We start from the raw sequence: 19,339 nt of genomic DNA, 5'->3' as shown, positions 1-19,339 counted from the left end.
CACACACACACACACACACACACACAATCTCTTTATCATTTCTCTTGATGGACACAGAGGTTGGCCCCATCATGTAGCTGTTGTGTGCAGTGCTGCAGTAAGCATAGATGGATGTGCAGTTGTCTCCGTTAGGTGTTGACTTGGAGACCTTCGGGTAAATATCCAGGAATGCTATGACTGGGTCAGCTGGACACTTTGCTTTTTGTTTTCTGGGGAACCGCTATTCTGATTTCCATAGTGGGAGGACTGGTTAAGTCTTCACCACAGCTAAGGGCATTTCCTGCTGCTCACAACCTCACCAGTGTCTAGTTCTCTGAGTGCCATTCTCTCTGGGGTGTGATGGGATCTCGGTATCGTGTGTGTGTGTGTGTGTGTGTGTGTGTGTGTGTGTGTGTCTGTCTGTCTGTCTGTCTGTCTGTCTGTCTGTCAGATTACAAGTCAGTTTCAGAAAGACAAGTCTGACAGGTTTTCTCGCATTTGTGAGTCCTAGAGTTTACAGAAACATACAAAGTCATGCATGTACTTATTGGGTGAAAGCAGAAGTGGACTGTGTAGCAGACATGTCCACCTGCTGTCTACACACTACATGCCCAATGACGGTGATGAATATAGCTCAATACAAACCATCTGTAACCTCAGTCCTAGGGAATGGGGGTAGCAGAGCATCTGCTTCATGTGCTGTCAGAATAAAGTAAGATGTGTGGAAACACACAATAAGATTAGCCACTAGTAAGTGCTGTGAGCACACGCAAATGCTCCCCTTTGTCTTCGGTAAAGACAAGGGCCAATGCAGAAAACCCTTCTCTGCTCTCAACTCAGGGAGCTGAGAGTAAACTGTTGGTAGAGGCCCTGCCAGGATGACAGGGTTCTCTCATTGGGAAAGACATCTGCAACTTCTACTACCCCCCACCAAGGCAAACACTTCTCTTCTGTCTTTCCTTTTTATTTTAGCTAAAAAGCCATCCACTCTACTCTGCAGACTATGTAGTGCCTGTAGGTAATGCATACAGTGTTGTCAACTCGGTGTGAAGGAGTCTTCTGAAGCTCTCGGTTTGGTTTTTCCTGATTCCATGAACTACTGTGCGCTTTAGAATGAGATTGTTATATGTAAATAGGGTGTATGGCAGCATCTTTAGCACAAACATTAAGCATTTCTGTTCACTTACTCTGAAGTCCCCAAGAGTAGATTCTCCCAGCTAAACCTCCTCTACCCATCCTAGGCTGGGCTCCTCACTGTCTACCCAGGCCTTGATCTCTCCACTTTCAGCTTCATAAAGGCTCCTCCTGCAAACACAAAGCACAAAGCCATGCAGGACTCAGAGCAAAGGGCTGGACAGAGTCTGACTCACCATGTACATTCTTATAATTAAATAAATTTCATTTCAAACCTAAGGAGGGTGCACCTGGTCCCTGACTAATTATTGAACTAAACTATTTTATTTGGCATCATGACATTGAAGAAATAATCTAGGCCTCATGCAGAACACTAGCCAGGGAGGACAAATTACTCAAGAAGGGGCAGAGATCCCACTTCAGACAGGGTCCTTAATAAGGAAAACTAATGGGCACAGAACGTTTCTTATTACTAGGTACAGAATGCTTCTCTTGTTTCTGTGTGGTCAAACCTTTGTTGAAGTGCTAACTCACAGGAGTTTAAGATCTCTACCTCAAAAACAAGTCAAATGTCATATGCTTATTCTAAGGAGCAAACACATACTTTGGAAGATGAGCTGTCTCTGCCCCACATCTTAGTCACATGATGTCTTCAGATGCCCTTGTTACCTTAAAATCAGCTTATTATACTATGAGCTAGCCATCTCATATACTGAACCAACTCCGAGACTGGGACAAGCCAGGCTATAGCACCTGGTTGTGGGTCATGTGCAAGGATACAGGGGTTGTTGTCATCGATGTTGCTGCTGTCCAGGATCAGAGGAATGCCATCCAGCTCGTTCACCTAACGGAAAGAAGACGGACAACCAGGTCAGCATCATCGAATAGAGACCCGTTTCTCCTCCCTAATTTCCTTATTATTATAATATGGTTTTACCTGTTAACAACCCAGAAATACATAAAGGCAGATATACAGGTGTTGGACAGATGGCTCAGTCAGTAAAATGCATGCTTTGCAACCACAAAGACCTGAGTTTCATCCCTAGAACTCATTTGTTTTGTTTAAAAACAAACAAACAAACAAAAATCAAACAAATCCCCTTGCACGGCACTTGAGTGCACGCGCGCGCGCACACACACACACACACACACACCACAAAACAGACAGAGGCACACACTAGTAATCCCAGCACAAGAGCAGTGAGAATACGAAAGTCGGCCTAGCCTAATGAGCGAGCTTCATATCAATGAGACCCTGTCCCAGAAACAAGGTGGATGGGTACCAAAGAGTGCCACTGGGCTGCCCTCTGCTCGCCACAGCCGACCCACACTTTTGCACACACTACACAAAAAGAACAAATTCAGACATAACTTTATTCTTTTTAACCTCCCTAAGGACAGTTAGGGCATTCTGGCAGCCATATTAAAGAAGAACAGAAGTAGACTGCACTCTAATGCTGTCTTTTAAGGACAAACGCCTTATCTGAGTTTCAGGAACAAAGAAACGCTGCCAAAAAGAGACCAGGCCATTTTCTAAGGAAAGCTTTTCTAACTAGGACTAGTCTCCACAAACAAAAGAGAAAAGGTTTAACATTAAAAAAGAAAAGACAAGAACCAGGCAGTGGTGGCGCATGCCTTTAATCCCAGCACTCGGGAGGCAGAGGCAGGCGGATTTCTGAGTTTGAGGCCAGCCTGGTCTACAGAGTGAGTTCCAGAACAGACAGGATTACACAGAGAAACCCTGTCTTGAAAAAGCAAAAAATAAAAAAAGTCAAGACAAGTGAAAACTGAAGAAAATATCTGTAGGATAGTACAGATTAGTAATATAGTTGCAAGAGACTAGCATTCTAATACAGAAAGAACTGACAAAACTCAAGCAGTCTAAGACTCAGTGAGAAGCAGGGGCTGTCTGGTATCAGCAGGGGATCGGGGGTGATCACAAGCTGGAGCTGAAGTCTGGCCAGGATCCCAACTTTGGGCACATTATGGAACCTTGAAGACTCAATCTTCTCATCAATAAAATGGGGATGTAAAAGTCTCTTTCAAAGAAAACAGGAACCATGGACTAGACTGGTTGAGGGTTACGATGCTGATGCTAGCTGACTGTGCAAAGGAGTGGACACTTCTGAAAGCCCAGGGAAGCAAGGGTACTTTCAACAGGGCAAATACAGACTTTCCTTCTACATGGCGTGAAGCTTCCAACTTTTTGACAGTGAGAGAAGAATAAGAAACTATTCAAGATTTCTTTAGTGTAAAAAAAAAAAAAAATAACATTAAAGGGAAAAAAAGTAAAATTTTAAGGTGTATCAAGTGGGCAAGATTTCTTTGATAGAAGTGAAATCACATGATAAATACTGAAATTTAAGCAAGCCAAACAGGTCAACTAAAGATTTATTAAACTTCACGGCTCCTAGGTAAATATCTCACTCACAGGGCTGCATTACAGAAGGCTACAGAAAACTTTTTATAGACACCCACGAACTATTTTCAATGTACACGGACTATTGTAGACACAGACGACAAATACATAATTATAGACTTAAGAACGAACACAGGGGAAGCTCACTGGGACAGAAGACATAAACGTAACACCTCCCCAAGAGGCCTGACAACAAAATTAGTTATTACAGCGCACAGGTTTATTGCTGCAGTTACATGTGTAGAGTGACTATCTGGGACTAGGGAGAACAATTAAGAAATTAACGAGTTTTCTTCTGTTAGCACTCCATAAAAGAAGGAAGTTGTTTGTTTCTTTACCTAACATGTTAGGAACTGATTGTAAACCCATAATAAATGACTCACAGGTTGTTCTCTAGGGGAGCCAAGCTCAGTCAACACTTTCTTTTTACATGGTAATGCTGCCCTCCTAGTCAGTAAGCCTGGCTTAAACAAACCTCTGGGCCCTGGAAACTAGACAGAGGATAGCTAACTGGTCCTCTCTTCCCTTTCTGTCCCACTGGAGCAAGTGATGCTGGAGGAACGCCACAGAGCATACACACCCTACAAGAGAGCAAGCTCCTTTGCAAACAGACAGGGCTGGCAAGAAACTGCCTCAGTTATTCTGACGGATTGCTACTGAGAGAGAGAGAGCACACAATACAAGGGTGCAGCATAAGTTTTCCCATCAGACCTCAGAGTTTAGTAAGAGCATTCATAACATAGATCTTCGGGCAGACTCACAGAGCACAATCTCATGCCAAAAGAAACCCAGGGCTGGGGCTGTAACTCAGTGGCACAGCACTTTCCTTGCAAATGTCAGGCTCCTGGTTCAATCCCCAACGACAGACTGACCGACCAACCAACCGACTGACCGAAAGACAGACTCCAAATTTTAGCCAGGTGGTGGCCGTTGCTTTGTTTGCACGTTTTCAGAATTGCCTTGGCTGCTGCACTCGTCTGACAGTGCGGCTATAACAAAGCAGCACAGAGCCAGTGGCTAACATATGGCCGTCCACTTTCTCCCTGTTTCGGTGGCAAGGAGTGGGAGGGAAAGGGGTCAGCAGCATGCTTGGTTGCCATTGCCTTTCTACTAAACACGGTAGAAGAGAACAAGGTCCAGGCTTCTCTGGGCCACTGGCGGGTCCTTTTTGGTTTGCAGATCTCTGCTTTGACCTTCACGTGATGTTTGGCCTATACTTGTGGATTGTATCCAAAGTGCTCCTTTGTATAAGGACACCAGTTACATTGAGTTAGGGCCCCATCCTAAGCCAGTTTAACTTCACCATAGCTTGGCTAATTACATCTGTAATGACGTTTTTCAAATAAGGTCACATACAGCACTTCAACACAGGAAGGGAAAGGATGCAAAGTTCAACCAATAATGGCTCTTATATTGGATAATGGATCTTATATAAGTCTCTCCCAGTAAATATAAAGTCAGTTTTCACTTAAAAAAAATCCCTATGATATTTAGACTGGTATAGTCTAAGAAACTGCCATATAACATCTCGGAGAAAAATGACATCCTTACAAAGTTGAGTTTTTCTTTAAATCTCAGTTTCTCTTGGTAACTTTTTATGATTTTCAGGTCATATATATATATATATATAAGAAATACATATTTGTATTTCTAAGAATTTTATATGTAGGTATAAATATATTTATATACCTTATTCCTAAGAATTTCATGCTTTAAAATGGCATTGTAGAAATTTTCATTCTTTGCTAGATATTTTTATGTGTTTGGCTTCTGCAGACAGTTTTTGCTGTATTGTTCAAACGGAGCTCCTTCCAGGCACTAGGGCTCTATAAAATCCCTCTCTCTTCTGCTCATGTGGTTGTTCTAGAGTTAGTTCAGAGTATACATGCATCTTTAACTTGTTGCAACTGTTTATAAACAGCATCTCACTAATTCACACACAATATATACAACCGTGCTTTAAGGAAGAAACTATGTTTTGGACCCAGCTGCACAACAGAATAGGACAAGTTAAAGCTAGCCACTGACTGCATGAAGTCCACGTTGTGTTGTTTCTATATTGAAAACAGAGCAGTACAGGGGAGTTACAAGTCATTACATCCTCCCCACCACCAGTCCTGTAACATGACCGAGAGAAACTGAACAGTCTCCACAATGCATCCTGCATCTGGACTGGGCAGCTTCCTCAAAAACTGAGACTATAACGTAGATTATGATGCAGACAAGGTAATGATCTCACTGACATATTCAAATTCATTCCAGTCTGCAGAGAGCTATGCATAGTTTCTCTCATTCCCAGAAACCCGCTAAATTGAAGGAGGCTGTGTCAGACGTCTGTCATAAACTCTTCAGTAACCATGTTTAGGTACATCATAACAACAGGAAAAATGTATAAACACTGTGTGCTCCCAAGTAATGATGTAGGAAGAGTTAATCTGATGATATCTCTAAAGATCAGAGATGCTCAGGGAAACTGTGAAAAGCTACAGTGCTGTTAGAAGTTCTTCAAAGCTCACCAAGGAGACAGAAGCAGCAGCAGAAGGGAAATAAATAAAGCATAAGACTGGTAATGCTAACAGGAGTTGTCTGGTTTTGTTTTGATTTTGTAACTTGTTACATACTTCCTCCTTCTTCCTCAACCTATGCCCCATCCTATCTCTGTCCTGCTCAATCTAAAGTTCATGGCCTCTTATTCTTTAATTATTATTGTTTTACACACACCACACTCAAAATAAACATATACATACAACCTGCTGCATCTAGTGTTGATTGTATGCATGCAGTTTTAACCAAGCCGCCTCGTCAACTGGTGCTGCTACTGTTGAGTCCTGGTTTTCAATTTCAAACTCGTATTGCTGCGATGGAGGGAAGGGAAGGTGGGCTGAGGGTGGGCCAGCCAGAACAAAGGATGCATGAAAAAAGTCCCTAAGGAAATCCAATGTTTGCAAACTAATTTAAGAACATAATTTTTAAAACTAGGAGTTTGAACACAGATACTGTACACAGGTGACAACGATTTTGTCAGGAGACATGGGTTGTTAAATAAAAATCCCAATACCAGGTTTGGAATATCACCTATGAGGTGTCCCCTATGAATTGGACCCTAGAGGCCCCTAAACCAATTCAGGCCACTGCCATTGATCTTAGATGTGTACCAGAACTACATGGTAAGACCCTAAGACACAATGCACCTTCACTGCAGGATGCAGAGAAATCAGGGACGAAGTCTTCATGGTGACTAGGTTTTATAGTGCCAGAGGTGCTTGTTGGCTGCTGAGGTAAATGATATCCTTGCAGCTAACCCTGCCTGCTACAGTACCAGAGCCTGCCATGCCAGGCATGTCATCTGGTACAATAGTGTATAGAGGTTACAGACAGGATTAACAGCTGCTTCAGAGTTGGATCTGAGGCCTGCTCTACAGGAAGGAATTCAGGCCCAGTACTACTGTAACCCTTAGCCAGCCTCACATACATGGACAAATGCTTTAACTTTAATGTATTTGGACTTGAAATGTAATCTCTGGATTTTCATGACTCCCTGGAAATTTGATAATGAGTTAGAATTAATATTCAAATATGGAATGTCTCCTGTGGACATTTGATGATAATGAATTTAGGCCTCTCACAGGAGTGTATCAGAATGGAATATATTACCTGCCTTAAGGCCAATGTGATTTTGGAGTTAATGAGATACACGTGTTGTTCTGACCCACTTAAGAGTCTCCTGGGGGCAAAATGTCCACTCCTCACTAGTGGTTGATGAGGAGAAACAAAAGGAGTAGCTTGGTGCTGGCAGAACAGCCAGAGAAGTAAAGGCAGAGTACCCGACACACTGAACTTATTCCCAAAGGAGGACATTCCATGGCCCGGGTAATCAAAGGTGCCACACTACCCCAGAAGACCATCACAGAAAGTGCCAGCTGGCTTGAAGGGTTCTTGCTCTGTGCTGATACAATATTTCCCAACTTCTCTAGGTCATAGCTACTGACTGCCAGAGGCTGTCAAAAATCCAACTAAAGCCGAAACCGCAGAAATCATATCTACTTGCTGTTTGGTACTTTCAAAAATTATGACAAGAACGATTTTTCATACAGTCTGTGTCCTTCAGATGATGGTAGCTACTAGCTTTAAAAACTCGTGTGAAGAAGACAAAACATCTTTGTAACTGGTTTCACCTATGTATGCACCTACTCTCCTTTACCCTTACACCAATTTCCAACCTAAAGCATACAGAGGTGAGAAAGGGAGGTGTGAGTATAATTACAGTGTGTGGTAATTAATGCCTACGAAAGAAATAAACAGGATGGTCTAGTAGAGTGATTGGTAAGGCATTTTAGATGGTTGTCAGAGGACCTTCTTATAAGAATGAAAACAACTGTGCTGTGACCTCATCTATGACTGTGATCTAGCCATGAAGATGGATCAGCTACCAAGACACCAATAAAAAGCCTTTAGACCGAGCAACCAGAAGCAGAGAGTGAGGCACAAAGAAAGGGCTGAGTAAACCTAACCTGACAACTGCATGTGCCAGCATGGAGGCAGAAAGCCAAAGAACTTGGAGAATAAAGAAACTAAAATGGAAAGATGGTCTTAAAGAGTGTTCTACGGCCAGCAGCACCATCAGCAACTCCACTTGCTCCGATATGCCAACACCCAGAGCCACCCACCCAGAAGCTCTAGGCTTAGGGCCTAGCAATGTCTGCGATGCAGAAGTGTTTCTCGGGCATTACTGTGACTCCACGTCATTTGGTACGTTTTCAAAAGTACTGAGCCTTCCATCCATGTCCTAGCAGTTAAGCATGAATTTGGGACAGATAGACAGACAGACAGACAGACAGATAGACAGACAGACAGACAGACACACACACACACACACACACACACACACACACACACACACGACAGAGAGTCTATGAATAACCCAATTTAAGGTAGTTTTTGCTCACTGAAGCAGGATGTCCTTATGAGCCCCCTTGGCCCTGAACCCGTGTTCTTCTTGTCTCTGCTTCCCCGGTGTTGGATTTGATTTGTGAGCCACGATGCTCAGCTTTCTATTTAGATTTAACCCTGAAGAACTGCATGGAGAGAAGGAAGCACAGCCCCCAGCATACCCATGAGGAAGCTGCTGCAGAGGCAGAACACAAAGGGCTGTGGCCTTGGATCCGGGCGTAAAGGGACAGGAAGAAGATGTCAGGCTGGCTCTCGGGAATTGCTTCTGGAGGATTGGGAGGGCAAACATCAAGATTCTAGGTAGCTAAATGGCACTGGTGTCTCATTCCCTGAGACTAGGAAGAAAATGCTGTACTGGGCTGGATGCTAAGAATAGTCTTTATGATAGGAGAGATAGGTAAAGGAGGGATTATGAGGAGAGACAACTAATGCTGAAGGCCATCTGAAAAAATCCTCTGAAGCCCACCACTGCAGAAGCGTCCTAAAACATATACATACATGAAAGAAAGGTGCTGGGAACCTCACCCCTAAACCCACTTTCAGTATCCTGGAGACAGAAAGCAGGTCCTGCCATTAATAGCTACCCAAACACAACATACTTCCACTGTTGAGAAAAGTCGAGTATTTTCCCTATGCGCATGAGCTATACCCCCTTGTAAAAGACAGTACCTCCTCTCCCTGCCCTCTCACCCTTTCCACCCTCCCTCAGAGGGAGCCTCTGCACATCCTCCACCCACCGTCTTCATGAGATCTGCTGCATGGTGTGACTGTGGCATCCACCACTTAAGATATAACAAATGGGGTCATCAAATAATAGTGGAGACCATGCCTCAAGTAAACATCTTATGCCGCCAAGTAAAACTTCCACTGGCAGGAATGAGTGACATCTCACTGAGTCACTGGCCAAAGGGGTTTCATGGGATCCCCACGCTGCCAGATATCACAGGCTACTACCAAGGCTATCAGTTGCTCTGTACAACCTGATGGCAAGGCCCAACTACTGAAAACAACATTTACTTATGTCATGAAACATGGAGAAGCTAAGCTGGTACTTCACTGAGGAGCTGCATCCCGACTGACTAGAATTCAGTACTGGAAAGTACTCTACGCACTCAGTACCACCCCGACCCACCTGCAAGATACGCTGGTGAACCAGCAGCACAAGTGTCATGGTGTAACTGACCTTTCGCTTGTATTCAAGGCCCACTCCATGAGAGGAAACCCAAACCTCACACTACTAGAGCAACTAAGAATCTTAGACTAGCTAAACCATGGACCTAGGGGGAAACGGAATACTTTATTTCTGCTAAAGGAACATAGCAATAAAATGATTCCTAATGACATAGTGTTAGACCCATAATTACATTTTAATAAAAACTTGACTGAACAGTGGATTGCTTGGCCTTGTATTATTAGAAAGTCTGAACATTTTCCCACCAGCTTAGGTTTTCTGAACTAAGTGTTTTTGGAAATAAAGGCTTTAACAATAAAAGCTCTGACCAATTGACATATACCAGGGTCATCCATACAGGGTGTTGAAACTGAGCAAGGCGGAGTCAACAGGGCACTAACTATGAAGACAGGGAAGATGGATGAGTACCAACATGTCATCAGGCTGGAGAGTGACACATAAAGCTCCTCAAGAACTGTATGGCACATTGCGAAGGACAGGTCTTTGAGACCTCATCCCTCAAGTACTCCCTCCTCACCCAGGAAACTGCCAGGGAAGAAAAGCATGTGCGGAGAAAGTGTGAAAAACAACCCACCGCAGCACATGGCAGCACGCCTCAGCACACTGCAGCATACCGCAGCACACTGCAGCACATGGTAGCACACCACGGCACGCTGTAGCACGCTATGGTTTCACAGTGAGATGAAACTGAGTGAGTCAGTTATGCAAACCAGAGTAGCTCTTCAAAAATATAGCTGTGCTCTTGGGCAGCTAGAATAGCAGTTCTCAACCCGTGGGCCAAGACCCCTTGCGGGAGTGTCAAATAACTTTTCCACAGGGGGTGCATATCAGATACCCCGCATATAAAATATTTACATTAAATTTCTTAACAGGAGCAAAATTACAGTTATCAAGTAGTAACAAAAATAATTTATGGTTGGGGTCACCACAATATGAAGAACTGTATTAAAGGGTTGCAGTTTTAAGAAAGTTGACCCCACTGATCTAGAGGAACAAAGAGCAACATGATTAATGAGAAATAGTTTCTAAGTTCAGCTACTAAATTCCAAGAAGCTCACTATATACCCAAGACAGTAGTAAAGACAAGCATCTTTATATTTGTGATGCCCAGTGGTAAATTGCTCTTATCTTTTTCCTTTTTTAAAAAAAATAAACAACTGCACAAGAATTTAGACAACTTTCTCACAAAACCTTTCACCATCTGGTATGTTTTACTTAAGTGATGAATCAAGTCAGCTAGTTTTAAGACTATTTTTAGACTATTTAAAGACTTTATTTCTAAACACAAGACTTAAAAAAATAATCCAACAAACACATAACACCTACTACCCAACTGGTCTTAAATTAGGAGTGCAGAGGCGGGAACTCGGGCAGCATTTGAAGAATGAACGCTCACTCAGTGCATCCATACAAAAGGTGTTTGCTGACACTTTCCCCAGTTACAAACCAAGCAGACACCTCTAACTAGATGTCACAGGCATGTGCCAGGGATTTGGATTTGAGCACAGGAGTCCACAGGAGGGGCTCTGCCTTAGCCTTTTGCTTCGTGGGCCTCCTCTCAACCAAGGAACCATGGCAGGAAAGCCATTGGGGGGCCACAAGGACAGGGAGGAGAGACTGGCACTGTCATCTGCACAGCTTCAAGGGATGATGACCCGCCTCTCACACAAAAGTCAGGGACACAAACCAAACCAAAAGCTCCATCACAACCAGAGGGTGCCACCTGAGTCAAATGATGAGGAAACAGACTAGGACAATACCCAGCTTCTAGAAGGCACCATGAATGAAAGACATCAGTATAATCCCTTGTAGTTATACTTTTACTTATGGCATTCTGTTGTATTCTTTGTAGAAAACTTTAAACCTGTTGACTCATTAGTGTTGGCTTTCTATGACTGTCATTTCTTAAAGGCAGTTTAATAAAGTAAAACCATCAAAGATGGCCAGTGACATGTTTAAAGAGCTTTACATGAAAGCCCTCTGATTTGAAGCAGAAAATATGAATAGAAAAGCACTTCTTTAACGCACTTGAGTACATACAACTTAAACCTCCACTCCACCTAGATGCAGCTTCCCAGCCACAAGATACGACTTGAGAAAGCTTAACACAAAAAGGGATGGGAAACCATGGCCGTGGCTGAGAAAGCATGCCTCTCTGAGTGGTTCTGGAACAACTGTGCTGACAGGCACAGCTCCACTGAGATGAAAAGCAACCTACACAGCGAGCCTGTAAAAAGACGCACTCCACCTTGGCTGCTTAAGGTGCAATTCTCACCTATAATGCCTCATCTACAACGCCACACTTCAGTGCCTGGACAAACAGCACTCAGTCCTGGACGTGTTTGGTCTTTAATTTTTAACCCATGGTCAGAATCTCAATTTTCTGTTGCAATATCTGCTGAGCTCTGGCCTTTAGTAACTGAGTCTTGGAGCCTGGTGCTCAACCTGTCTGTGGTGTTAATACCCACTGGAAGACTGACACTCTGGATCATGTAGGGATCTGCTGCACTAGACGGGAACAAGCATCTCACATATGTGTGGACAGGACACTAGTTTGGGTATTATTCTACACTGAGGGTCCTCTGGACATGGCAAAGGATAAGGTTAATGGGAAACCTGGGGAAAACAAAATGTATGCCTTCCCTTATAGACAAGCTTGCATAGACTTCTAGGGGAATCGTGTGGCTGCCACCAGACAACCTGGAAGTACCTGCCTGTTACTGAGATTAGGCCCATGCACCAGGCGGATGCAGTTCAGAAGCTACTAGTTCTGCTACAAAATGGTGGCATGATGATGAGCTCTATGCCAATATCTGATTCTCAGACAGGTATGCAAGGCAGCATTCCTATCCAGCAGATAAAGAGCAGGAAACTTGGATCACTTAACTAGTTCAAAGCCGCACAGCTCAGTGACCGGCAAAGTCCATGTCTGTTTAATTATAGCTTAATGCATTCAATTTTTCCAACTCCATGAAAATATTTCTCATCTTCAGAAAAAGACAATGGCAGGTGTGATAGTGTAATGCCTGTAAATCCCAACAACATTCCCAAGATAGGCAGATATGGACACACAAAGCTAGTGTGCAGTCTATAGCAAAGCTCTGTCTCAAACATTAAAAAATAATTAGGGAGGGTGAGGGGCAGAAAGGACGGCTAAAACAATATCAAATATACTGAAAACCAGGCTGGAGAGATGGCTCAGTGGTTAAGAGCACTGACTGTTCTTCTAGAAGAGGTCCTAAGTTCAATCCCCAGCACTTGAGTGTATATCAAATAAATAAATAAATAAATAAATAAATGAATGAATGAATAAATGAATAAATGAATGAATGGATAAATAAATAAATAAATAAATAAATAAATAAAGTGTTTCAAAAAGGAAATGGGTGTGGTATGTGGACACTATCCCATAGTGGAGAAAGTAGAAGGCTTAGCTGCCGTGGGAGGCATCTGCCCACGGGATGGCACAACAGCAGTCTCAGGACCCAAGAAGAACTCTGAAGTTCTAAATTCTCCAGTCCTAAACAACAAGAAGGAAGTCTAAGAAGTTTCTCAGTGTCTGGAAGAGACCTCAATCATCTCAGAACATCTTATTATTTTAGAAGGGGTCTTTCTCCATGGCTGATTTTGGTGCTGACATCTAAAAGTCAGAAATCCTTTTTTTTTCTTTTTTAAAACATTTTTTTATTTAAAAAGATCCATAAAACAGATTTTGAACATGTATTCCCCTTCCCCAATTTTTCTCAGATCTTCTCCACCTCAGTTCTTTTAGGAGAAGGAAGGAAGGAAGGAAGGAAGGAAGGAAGGAAGGAAGGAAGGAAGGAAGGAAGGAAGGAAGGAAGGAAAAGAAAACAAATACACAAAAACAAAACAAAACAAAAACAACAAAAACCAAGCAATTGACAGATAATACAAAAAACAAAACAAAAAAACCAAACAAAGCCACAGACCGTGTATAAATTAAGACTAAAGGTCACACTAGGCACATTTACTACATTTACCAGGGTCAACAAGTGTGTGTGGTGGTGGGAGAGTAGGGATAGAGATAAGGCCCTTGACAAGACATGAAGGAGGCAAGAATACAAACAGCACGCCAACTCACTCATGCCAGGCTCGATCACAGAGATTATCTTGAAGGTCAGACCCACAACTTTTCCAGTCTGTTCAATACAGACTGCCCACACTAGTTTATGCTAAAACAAAACCACATACGCCATGCACTGACGTATGCGGCATGTGTGAACTGCTCTGTGTGCATCTGCTCCTCCGCACACAGAGGCCCTGAAGCCCCTCCTAGCTGACAAAGCAGTAAGCACCACTCAAAGTGCTACCACCTCATCTTACCCCAGCCTCTTCTGAGACGTTCTGTGTCTGCTTTCCTTCAGAGGACACACTGAGGACATCCTGGTAACTCTTTCTGACACTCTTGTGTATTAATTACTCCACATTAGGAATGTGCCACGTGCTAACTCATTCCTTCAATGAGAGACATTTAGGTTGCTTCTAGTTTTTGACTAATTATGAATGTTCATATATATGACTCTTGGAAGGCTTTAAGGATTAATTTCAGCAGTGTGTGTGTGTGTGTGTATGTGTGTTTGTGTGTCTATCTGTCTCTGTGTGTACACCCCATACAATTGCTGCTTTAGCAAAACAATGCCACTACAGCTTCGATCAGTAACTACAAAGTCCCATGTGTTAAAGGGTTGATTCTCAGTCTGGCACCACTGAGAAACGGAACCTTTTAAAGTTGGGACACAGGGACAGGTTTCAGGTCATGGGGGACATGTTTTTTTTTTTTTTTTTTTTTTTTTTTTTTTTTTTTCGAGACAGGGTTTCTCTGTGTAGTCCTGGAACTCACTCTGTAGACCAGGCTGGCCTTGAACTCAGAAATCTGCCTGCCTCTGCCTCCCAAGTGCTGGGATTAAAGGCGTGAGCCACTACGCCCGGCGGACATATTTTTTTTAAGGGGACTGCAATTTCTTTTTTTGTTTGTTTGTTGCTCACCATCACAAGCCTAAAGTGGCAGAGCCAATTATACCATAGGTCAAAACTTCTAAAAGTGTGAATCAAAATAATCTTTTTCTGTTCATAATGTGATTACCTCAAGTATTTATCACAGTGAGGAAAATCTGACAAACAAGCTTACTGAAAACATTACCTTTCTATATTTTAATTGGAATGCTAGTTGATGCAACCTGGGCTAAGGGAAGGGAGCAGGGCTTAGTCATACAGAGTAAAAGCTGATAGCCAATCCCTCCTTGTTTTAACAGGATGGGTGGGTCATCGGTCTCAGAAAATTTCAGGGTTGAGTCATTTACTACTCTGCAGCGATTGCCAAGGGATCATGACCAGCCCTGACCCTCCTCCGTCCGAAGGGTGCTGTCTGTTACATGGCTGAAATGTATTCTTTGAATTACCATTCAGCCCTTGTTTCCCTCTTGGTGGGAAATCTGAAAGCAGATGATAAACACTAGAGTCCCATGTGTTCCGGGGCTTATTAGTATTTTCCTAATTTACATTTACTGTCTGTTTCCATTTTGGGTGATTTTATTCTGTCCTTACATTCACTGGCTGTTTGTTCTGTTGTTACTGTGGCCTAACTAATAAGCCATGACCTGGAGTTTTTATCTTTATCTCACTGTTTGTTTGCTGTTTTGGTCCTAAAGTTGCCATTCAGCTTAGGAAAACTTGTATCTTCTACTCTGGGGAGATCTAGCTCCTTCATTTCTTTCAAGCCTGTCCATGACTGTGTTCATTGAAGCTTCCCTGCGATGCCACATCACAACCTCTGTCAGTAATTTCAACATTCATGTCATCCTGATATTTGTGCCTACTGGCTGCCTTTTCTCATTCAGGCTCCGGCTTTCTGGACTGTAGTATAATGCTTGATTCTTTCATGTGTGTTTGTGGACGTGTGAACATGTCCCTGAGATAATGTTCTCAAATACAGTACAGGCAGTTTTCTCTTGTGCTTTCAAAAAGGGCCTATGGATTCTGTCATATCTTTACTGGGTCACAGACCTCAGCTTTAGAATTCAATTCCTAGTTTTTATATCACTAACTATCCTGCCCATGTCTATGGAGGATTAGGTGTTTCACACTGGATGTGATTTGGGCAGTCATCTGAAGACCTTATTGTCCCTCCCTGCAAGATGGTCACTCAATCTGACACACCTAGTCCAGGCTTGCTACCAGCTGTAGAGATTCCCCTGTTTGAAAAACAAACAAACACAACACAGCCACTTTCTTCTACTCAATTTTCTATCTGAATTATAGTCTGAAATATGAGAAGAACTGGAGAGTGCCCTAGGTAAATGTATAGCTTAACAGTCTTACATTTCCACCCACAGCTCAGCAGGTAAGAACACTTGCAGAAAGCCTGAGCTTGGGTCCCAGCAATCACCCCGGGACTTATAACTATCTGTAACTCCAGCTTCAGGGGACCCAACACCCTCTTTTGACTGCTACAGGCACCCAAATAGACAGACACACATGCGTACACATGTTCAGTGGACCTTAAAAAAAGAAAAGGAGCAGCCTGTGGGTCTCAAGAATGGGCCTTGTAACTTGCCAAAGAATCCTGACACCGCAGTTAGATCCCCCAAACCCTCAAAAGCCAGATGGAGTCACTGTATCTGTAATCTCAGGAAAATGGGAGGTGGCGACAAGAGAAAAGCCCCACCAGCCTGGAATACCCAGAAACAAGATAGACCATGTTTTAACAACATGGGAAAGAGATTTGACTTCTAGAAGTTGTCCTCTGACTTTCACACACTCCCTATGGCACATATATGCCTGCACACGCGACTGTGTGCACATCACATACAGTAATAGTAAATAAAATTAAAAACCTATAAGTTTTTTTTTAAAAAAAAACATTTTTTCCAAGTCATCTTTTTGGTCCTGTGCCTCTAGTTCAGTACATTCACCTCTATCTTTCTCACCATCATCCCAGACATGAGCGGGCACCAAGACACTCAGGCCCTAGCGGCTTTGATGCAGAACTCAGTTTAACTAGACTCTCATACCATGACACTTACCCATCTCAAAAACAAGCCTTAGAACTCCTTTGAGTTATAACAACTGATTCCACAATTTCTTTCTTCCTTTTTTTTGTTTTTTGAGACAGGGTTTTCTATGTTTCCTTGGCTGTCCTGGAACTCATTCTGTATACAAGGCTGGCCTCAAACTCAGATTGATCTGCGTCTGTCTCCAGAGTTCTGGGATTGAAGGCGTACATCACCAATGCCCAGCTAGTCCCACAATTTCAGATGTTACTCTTCATCCCTAAAATACAATCATAACTTCAAAGAACAGGAACCTAACTTGGTCCTAATAGTCTCACGTATTCTGCCCTCCACATGATGATGCACAGGATTGTTAATCAAGCCTATTGTCTAATGGGAAAGAAAGAGTGAGCACAAAGCTGCAGGAATGGAGTCTGGCTTACCAGAGTATTTACACGGTGGGAGCGAGCACTGCGCTTCTGACCGCTCTCACTTCCACTTCCTCCACTGGAACCATCTCTACAGGAACAGTCGGAAACTCTTGCATTGCTTGGGCCAGAGACTGAGGTTACACGGATCATGCACTCAGAAGCGAATCAGAATTTCATAAAAGCTCTTCTCTGTGTAGGACTAATGCACCAGAGATATTCCCTGTTATTTCTAGGAACTCACTCTTCCAGTGAGAACTTTTGAGGAGAGCAAACAGGGACTCACACCAACATCATTCAGAATATATTTGCTGATCAGTGCCTATGCCAAAGAATGTACTAAATATTACTTTTATAAATGTCATTTTCTGGGGGCTGGAGAGATGGCTCAGAGGTTCAGAGTATTGGCTAATCTTCCAGAGGTTCTGAGTTCAATTCCCAGCAATCATATAGTGACTCACAACCATCTGTAATGAGATCTGGTGCTCTCTTCTGGTGTGTAGGCATATGTGTAAGCAGAACACAATATACATAGTAAATAAATAAATCTTTAAATAAATAAATATCAATTTCCCTACTCTTCCTTCTGGTTACTATCCTCATAGAATGTGTTACTGGCTTCAAGTTTCACAAGGACAGGTATTATGTCTATTGTGTCTAGAGTTCTTCCTGAACCTGAGAACAGCATGACACACACAATAAGCATGTAACATATATTCACACACAGCCACACACACACACACACACACACACACACACACACACACACACACACACACACACACAGAGCTTACAGAAGATGGCCAAGTTCCTATAGGTGTGATCAAACTTGGAAACACTTTTTTTTTTTTTTTTAAATTAAATTGTCAGGGGTTGCCAACCTTTTTAAAGAAAAAGCTAGAAAATAATTTATATTTTAAAAGCCACACAATCTTTTTCAGGACCACGTAACACAGAGAAATCTTTATTTACAAAGACAGACCCCTATTCCATAGTGTGCAGTCCCTGCGTGCTACACTCATAATAACCCAGCTCTTTTCCAGACCTTGTGCTCTAGAAAGCAATAGCTGCGGGGACAGTGCACTCAGTCTGACCTCACACTTTTAGGTTCTAAGGCAGAATCTCAAGTCTTCTTTACATCTTGAAATCAAAGCATGACTCTAGCAAGTGACTCCAGCTTAAGTGCACAGACAGGTGTGCGGGGGTGTGTGCAAGTGCACAGACATAGCTAATACAAAATCTGTTTTCACAAGAAACTCTGACCTTACATTAAGCCCCGTGATCTGGAAACAATGCAAAGACTCCACCTGGAAGACAGGCAGGGCACAAGATTGGCCGTTCCTGTGCGCATAAGGAAAACAGTCCTAACCAAGACTAAACACTAGCCTGGTTAAACGTGAAGTGAGCATAACTGAAAGCATTACTCATCACACAGGGTAATAAAGGGAAATATGCAAGCCCTTTCCTAATTGTTTACCAGTTATATTTTTCTTGGAACAGAAATGCATTTTATATATTATATGAACCTGTAAAAAAAACACATACCTGGTAAAATATTTGAGCATACACTCTATACTGGGTATTAAAACATGAAATATTCCATCATCATAAAAGAATCTTGAGTTCAAAAGGGTTTAAACACCCACCCGACTCCAGCTATGGTAACAACTGAATAACAAAAACCAAACAGCACTTTACACTAGCTGGATAATCTCAGTAATTATAGGGTATCTGGAACATAGTAACCCTGACAAACTTGTCCTTGAGGCTGGCCTAACTCAGTAGTATCAAGCATCATTCAGGAGTAACAGTGACGTTTGGTCAGGAAAGTCATTTTCTAAAATATGAAAGTAGCTTCCTGGTTTTTATGACATTGCACAGACACATACAGAATCATCCAAACTTGATGTTGTCCATCATTCAAATAAAAATGCATATTATTTAAGAGTTCTACTTGCTATATTTAATGGAAAAAATATGTACAAAGTGATACATAGAAATAAAAAGCTGAGCAAAACAGAATTCTTCCTATCAAAGAAGTTTTTAGAATTACCAGTAAAAGCCTAATGTAAGGACAGTTTAGTGTGTCCTATGCTCTGGGCTGCATCGCCAACACCATGAGGGAATACATGGCAGCAGTCGTTGTTATTTGTAGTGGTCATACATGGAATACCATTTAATGGGACATGTACACACACACACACACACACACACACACACACACACA

General features: G+C 42.5%; 1 protein-coding gene across 2 annotated transcripts in view; it reads right to left on the bottom strand.

Annotated features, from left to right (window-relative positions):
• Atxn10 (ataxin 10) overlaps positions 1-19,339 on the bottom strand; it is a 122,627-nt gene that overhangs the window by 23,111 nt on the left and 80,177 nt on the right. Inside the window, exons 10-11 of one of the 2 annotated variants that reach the window (XM_029548100.1) lie at positions 1,867-1,957; positions 1,223-1,284 (exon numbers count right to left, since the gene is read on the bottom strand). In XM_029548100.1, coding sequence (XP_029403960.1) covers positions 1,238-1,284; positions 1,867-1,957 — 138 coding nt within the window. In that variant the 3' untranslated portion in view covers positions 1,223-1,237. Of the gene's footprint in view, positions 1-1,222; positions 1,285-1,866; positions 1,958-19,339 lie in introns of those variants that run through there. The other variant, XM_021216379.2, reaches the window with a different exon arrangement.

The sequence above is a fragment of the Mus pahari genome, chromosome 17 (assembly GCF_900095145.1).
Source record: "Mus pahari chromosome 17, PAHARI_EIJ_v1.1, whole genome shotgun sequence".
In the NCBI taxonomy this organism is placed as follows: domain Eukaryota; kingdom Metazoa; phylum Chordata; class Mammalia; order Rodentia; family Muridae; genus Mus; species Mus pahari.
The sequence above is the reverse complement of the archived record's forward strand: the minus strand, read 5'-3'. Positions and strand labels throughout refer to the sequence as shown.